Raw genomic sequence first — 7,160 nt, forward strand, 5'->3', positions numbered from 1 at the left:
TGGAGACACTCCCGCGCCCTGACCTTCCTCCGCAATTCCTCCCGCCGAATTTTCGAGATAAGAATGACGACGGTGTTCAGGAAAATGTGAGAAAAAAAATTATATTCGTCACGCGGACGTAATGTATTATACTATGTATATTGTGACGAAAATAACTATTTTCCAATACGCACGCTCCACTATACCGCAAAATGCCACTTTTTGTGATATTCGGTGGTTCGTCCTCTCAGTGCAATTAGTGATGCCGCGAGACACTTTACGAGACAAAACTTTGGAGAGATGATCTCGGTCTCCATGAATACGAAAATCTTTGCTCTCATCTCAGTCTCGAAATACGCAGTGTCGACTCCTTTCGCGATGATTCCGAGTCAATTTGTCTCGTCTCGTTCTCAAGTTTTTCGTGTTTTTTAATGTAAAGTCTCGGTTTTTGTCTCGGTTTGTTTCGTCTCGATTTTCTACATATAAAAAATGCGAAAAACTGGAAATCGAGATGAGATAAATTGACTCGAAGTAATCACGAGAGAAGCCGACACTGCGTATTTCTAGACGGTGACGAGACCAAAAATTTGCGTGTTCACTGAGACCGAGGCAATCTCTCCAAAGTATTGTCTCGTGATGTCTGGTGAAATGTCTCGCGGCATCACTAAGTGCAATAAAACAGAAATATAATATCACCAGTATCAACAGATATACCCCATGGAACTAGAGCTGCAGCCGGAATTTCACGAGTTCCAAGATAGGCTGATGACATTTGAATTATCGCGCGGCAAAAGAACCGGAGATCCGGATTACGACCAGAGAAATTACTCGGGAAAATTCAAGGTGGTACACTCCATCTTCTCCTTTTCCCTGACGCTTCCTTTCCTCAGACTCCTCAACTTGTACACATCACCCACCCTCGACCCCCTTCCCGCCTTTATCAGTTAAATCCTTCCTCGTTTGGCACCGCCATCTGTCTTCACAAAAAGCTGCCTCCCCCTCATCTAGTCTACCCCGGGGGCGTTAAATACTTGGAGCCTAGCCAAACAGCTAGAATATTCGGCTAATTTTAAACATGCCAATTCTGATTGAATTCACGACCGTTATAAATATCCTTAACTGTGACAGACGGTACAATATAATTGTTTAACGTTCGATCATTAAATTGAGACCATAAAGTTTAGACATTCTGTGGTAAACTTGGCTGTTACTTCTTCAAAGTATAACAGTACAAGCTGGAGTGGTTATTTTATTAAATGCTCATTAATTATTAAGTGCAAAAAAAAACACTAGAAATCAAATACTTTGAGCCATTATTTTTGACTATTTCCAAAATGTTTCGGGAGCAGAATTGAAGTTAGAAACCCCATGAATATGGAGTCTTTAACAACACCTTGAGAACATTTTACCTTCAGGAATTTTGGAAATATTTCGATGGAGAATTAATTTCGCTCCTTCAATTCCAAATTTTGTTCTCTCACTTCATATTTATGATGTTTCAGTCTGTGAGTTTCTTATCTACAATTGTTTGACGTTTGATAATTGAATTGATGTTGTTGCTGTACCTCTGTCCAAACAATTATTAATAACCGTCGAAAATATTTATCACCTGTTGAGAAGCCAACACTGGAAAAATAATAATGAATTACACCAATTGCACTTGAAGCAGGGTCAGATAGCGATATATCCCTGGCCACATCCAGACAAACTTGTCTGCAGAACAATGAGTGGACATGACGCATCGCACGGTCTCCTGGCAGACTATCCATCTCAAGCGCCAGTCAAGCTGCTCGTCCGCCTCTACGTCGTAAAAGGTGAAATATTTGTCGACAATCAATTCCGATTATTAATTCTCATGGCATTTGCATTTGCAAATATTGCCAGACGGATTTTCAACGGTAACCGACGGAAGTGAAGCGTCGGTAGAATAACCGCTTGTGGGGAGATCTGTGCTCGCCTCCCATATCCGTATTCAAAGCTCCACCGGAGTAATTTGATCGTTGCTATTGAATCCAGCGCCGGAGCACTATCTACGTCAAATTCCGTTATACTGCGGTAGACGGGATTGACATGGGAGATATGACGTATTGTTACCCACTAAGTGCACTAGATTAACGATTCTGCATAGCATTAGCGAGAGTAGCTTTTCGAAAATTCACACGATTCTATCAGCAAACGATACATTTTCGGATTAATGATTATTAATCGTTAATGCGTACTCGTCGCTACTCTCGCATTTCCACTCCAATGTGTTATTCTGAATTTATTTAGCCATCAATCTGCATCCCAGCGATCCACTCACCGGCAAGTCGGATCCATACCTGCGAATTAAATTAGGAAAAAGTGATATTAATGATAAGAAGAACTACATACCCAATCAGCTTAATCCAATATTTGGCAAGTGAGTTGGACTGATGTTCGGGGTTGGGTCATGATGTAATTGAAGTGGTATTCTACGTGATGAATGTATTATACGCACATGGAGAGAAAAATCGACAGAAAGTGGCGTCCCAAAGCGTAAGCCTGATACCAAATGTTTTTTTGGGAATATTTACTTGATAATTCAGATAATTCAGATCAACATCTTAGTCATTTTCTCATCTTCCGACACGAAAAAGTCGATTTCTTGTGGCAAAAAATTCTCACTTTATCATGAAACGCTCATGTTCAAGTCATGAACACTTCACCGAAATCTGACATTGTCTGACGCATTATCCGGAATTCTCATCCCAAGAAATTTATCTTCAAGAGATGAGATATTTGGCGCAAGAAATTAGTTTTGTGATATGACGATATTTCTCTCAGTGTACATATTATACATGAGGTGCATTCGTATTACACTTTACGCATTATCCTTGCCCAACCCTGCTGACATACAAGTACTTCATCACTTACGATGATCCAATTCTACCCAGATGCTTCGAAATTGACGCACAATTCCCGAAAGACCACACATTGACAATTCAAGTGTGGGACTACGATGCTACCAGCTCCGACGATCTAATTGGTGAAACGCGCATCGATATCGAGAATCGATACTACAGTAATCATCGGGGCCACTGTGGTATATCCAGAACCTGGAGCAAATCTGGTTACAACGCTTGGCGTGATCGTGAAAGACCAACACAGATACTCGAGACACTCTGTAGACGGAACAATTTACCCTTGCCAGAATTCACGGATACTGTGACAATTGGAAAACAAAAATTTCCATTCACAGCGGGACTGGAGATACTGGATGAATCGGGTAACGTGAGAAACTCAGCGTGTTGTTTGAAGTTGTTTGCAGTTATTTAGAGTCATCATGAAATACTCAAAGTTTCGTGAGAAATCTTTGAAAAACTTTTTGCACATTTAATGAGATGGAGTTTTATTGCACGTTGATGGGATCTTTCAACTTTTAAGAGAGCATGAAAACTTCGTGAGGATCAATAGTAATCTCATTTCAGGGAGGAACGAGTGTATGGCTCTCAATGTTCTCCATCAGTGGCAGGATTTTCCCGTCTGTGGACTGGCTCTCGTGCCAGAGCACGTAGAGCGACGATCGCTCTTTAATGCCAGAAGACCAGGACTCGAACAGGTTTGTTAAAAACCACTGATATTTTTCAAATCAATACTCCTCTATTACATGAAGCGATTCATCTCTTATTTGTAAAATTTCGTAGAATTAATACTTTTTGAATTTAACAATTAATTCTAGTGTTAAATTCAAGTGTTAAATTCTAGTTAAATTCAAGTGTTAAATTCTAGTTAACACTTGAATTTAACAATTTTCATAACAGATGAATAATAAAACGTAGATCAGAATAACGGAATGTACCATGATAAGAACATGGTCAGAGCAAGCATTTCGTTGATTCATTTTACGTATAATTGACAGACGGCTTAGAAGGCAGAGCGGGGCGCTATTTTATGAAAATGAAATAGAAATACTGCTCAAAATGGTTCAGTACGCGGCAATACTATTTGAAATTTATATTTCAAGTTGACTATTTCGGTCGGTCAAATAATATTTCTTTGTATGTCTTTTTGAAATTGAAATAAAATAGTTATTTGATATTTCATTTTAACGAAACAGAAAATGAAATAGTATTTACTATTTTATTTCACTATTTCACTATTGGGTTTTACATGAAATAGTTTTTTTTCCCCATGAATTTTTCACTTTCCTATCCCTTATCACCTTCATTGATTTCTCGTGGTGACGTAATCGCAATGAATTACGAAGAATTGGCGTATGTTATTTGCCGTGATCATCACTAAAGATGGGACTTTATATAGCGTTTCACATCTTGTGACATCACAGGATATTGTTGGATAGAATTTTGGAGAAGGTAGGAGGTCATTCATACTTAAAAAATTCATACTTATACGATAATGATTTCGTTCGTTACGTATTTGATATCTTGAAAAATTGGTGTTTCTAATTAATGTTTCTTAGTTCTCATTGTTGTTTCTGTTCCAATTTGTTCTCTAGGAAAAAACAATTTCAGGTAATAAAAAAAATCAAGTAAATTCGATGAAAATCAAATAGTACGTTCCTTGATCAAATTATTTAAATACTATTTCAAATTTGCCATATTTCATCGGTTGAAAGTAGAAATTATTTTCAAATTGTATTTTACCCAGCTCTGTTAGAAGGAATTTATAGATGGAAGACATCTGTTGTTCAGTGCCGTATGGACCTGAAAATCGAGAATTACTTGAATATTCAAGAAAATAAATGATACGTCAATGAAGAAATATACAGAAATTTCATGTAACTTTGTCGTCGTTAAAAATTTCACGCTTTCCCACTTAAAATTTGGAGAGTAATTTTCTAACAGTATACAGTAATTGCATACATTATTCGGTCTGAAGGTCACTTTAGCATTATCGAGATAATAATAACAGCTGCGAATTTTTGCGAGCCGCACTCGAAAAAACGTTTATTTAACACGGAAACTATGTTACACCTCGTTGAGTACTGTAAATCTTGGCTTCGACGCGATTTAAATGAATATTATTGCACACAATAGAACATCTCAATGTTTTCTACCGTTTTTCTCCCCATTCATTGGCCCGGTCAATTAGAGGCCCTGGCATTGATCGTTGGGGGGAGAGGATTTTGCTTGTCATCGGGTTTCAGTTAATGGCTTCACATTGATGTAGGGTAAATTGGAGCTCTGGATAGACATGTTCCACGTCGATGACCTTCCACCAAAGCCGCCCGTTGATATTACACCTCAGTCCCCCGAGGTATACGAATTGCGTGTGATTGTATGGAATACCGAGGATGTGCCGCTTGTGGACAATCAATTTTTGACCGGCGAAAAGTGCTCTGACATTTATGTCAAGGGGTAAGTTGTCATTTATGTTTCCACAATCCATCATTGTGGTTTTTAGTGGTAGTTAAATTTAGACACTCCCAGTGGAGACTCGAGTCGTTTAACCAGTGACCGTAAGCTTTCAACTCGAGCCGCCAAATATCTACGCTATATTTAAGGATGAACCGATTGAGTAACAAAAATTCAGCCAAAATTAGGAAAAAAATGCGGATTCAAGGCCTTTGGACTTTTAATTTTTTTCTGATATTTCAAATGACTGTACGGAGAGAAAAGTGGGATGAAAATTATCTAGAAAATTGTGACAAATTTTATTATACGAATGGTAATCGTAGAGCGAAATGTAATTCAGTGAAAAAATACTGGTTTTTAATAGATGTCTTACGATTTTCTTGGTAAAAAAATACATCTATAGATGCAAAAATTATCCTCCTGCATTGAGAGAGGACTAGTTATTGTTAACAAATGGATTTGGTTGAAGGCTACGGTCTATTTGGTCTTGCCAAATGTTCATTCGTTAATAGTTAACGAATGCATATTTGAGAAGTCTTGTTTGACTTGACTTTCACCTTCCAAGTGAACGATTCGTTAACTATTAACGAATATTTATTTGGTCATATTTAACCCTACCATTCATTAATAACTATAGTCCACACGCAATACGACCTTGCGGTAAGGTTTTGAGGTGTTTTCTTATGTTTTCGGGTATGAGAAATCCGAATCCGGTGGGATTTTTTATGTAAGTGCGTGCAATTAATAGTTATAAACAAATTAAGTGGTTTTTTTGATGATTTTTTTTTATGGGAAACATTGGCAAATAGAAGAAAATGTTCATGACAAAAGTTGTTCCTTTTTGTCTAATAAATAATTATCATTTTTTAAAATCAAAATCCATCAATCCGTTGCTGAAATATGGTCCACCAGGTGGGCGCGGGAGGATGCGCGACGCGCGAAGATGGGTGGGACGCTCGACGTCCTCTGAATGCTCATCAATCCGTCATTTTTCTCAGATAAAACGACCTCTACTCATGCATTGGTACATATAAAGGAAAACAAAAACACACAAAACACTAATACTCCAAGCATGAGAGATATTTATTTGGATTATTTCTGCGAATTTTCAATTCCAAGAAAATTCGGAGGGGACAGCTGCAAAAATATTCTTGTTTCTTCTTGTTTTAGTCAACTGACGTTTAGAAAATACTCCGATAAATCAGTCTTCCTCCGATCCTCGTAAGAGAATGTTCGTCACATTTAAATACGTGATTTTTTTCAGAGTCTCTTCGGGCCGGAGTATTGAATTAACTAATTAACTATTGAGTTCTATCAGTCGGTGACAGGAAATTTATAATCATAAGTTATTGACGAGAAATAAATTCTGGATGACATTCATTCTTTGTGCAGTATTCACTTTAAATTCATGGTGTGAGTGTATTAAAAATGTCAGGTGGGCGTTCGTTTGTCATGTTTAGAGGTCCTAGCACGCCATTTCTCGACCCACTCTTTCATCTGAGCCCAAAAAAACATTCATATCTTGTCTGACATCTTTGCTACAAACTCGGGTCTTCAACTCGGGCCTTCAATTGAAAGCCCTACTACTACTACTGTGTGTTTCACGCAGTTGAAGTTTCATACTACTGTGTGTTTCACGCAGTTGAAGTTTTACACTACTGTGTGTTTCACGCAGTTGTATTTTTATACTACTGTGTATTTCACGCAGTTGTATTTTTATACACCTGTGTGTTTCACGCAGTTGCATTTTTATACACCTGTGTGTTTCACGCAGTTGAAGTTTTATACACCTGTGTGTTTATACACACAGGAGTGTGAAATACACCGGAGTATCTGAATACCACT

General features: G+C 37.9%; 1 protein-coding gene across 1 annotated transcript in view; it reads left to right on the forward strand.

Annotated features, from left to right (window-relative positions):
* Positions 1–7,160, forward strand: part of LOC107047696 (otoferlin) — a 40,004-nt gene that overhangs the window by 18,085 nt on the left and 14,759 nt on the right. The window contains exons 17-22 of the mRNA XM_015270495.1: positions 688–822; positions 1,649–1,793; positions 2,251–2,380; positions 2,895–3,226; positions 3,429–3,559; positions 5,131–5,318. Of these exons, the coding sequence (XP_015125981.1) occupies positions 688–822; positions 1,649–1,793; positions 2,251–2,380; positions 2,895–3,226; positions 3,429–3,559; positions 5,131–5,318 (1,061 nt within the window). The remainder of the gene's footprint in view (positions 1–687; positions 823–1,648; positions 1,794–2,250; positions 2,381–2,894; positions 3,227–3,428; positions 3,560–5,130; positions 5,319–7,160) is intronic.

The sequence above is a fragment of the Diachasma alloeum genome, unplaced genomic scaffold (assembly GCF_001412515.2).
Source record: "Diachasma alloeum isolate Michigan unplaced genomic scaffold, Dall2.0 Dall_scaffold_78908, whole genome shotgun sequence".
In the NCBI taxonomy this organism is placed as follows: Eukaryota; Metazoa; Arthropoda; class Insecta; order Hymenoptera; family Braconidae; genus Diachasma; species Diachasma alloeum.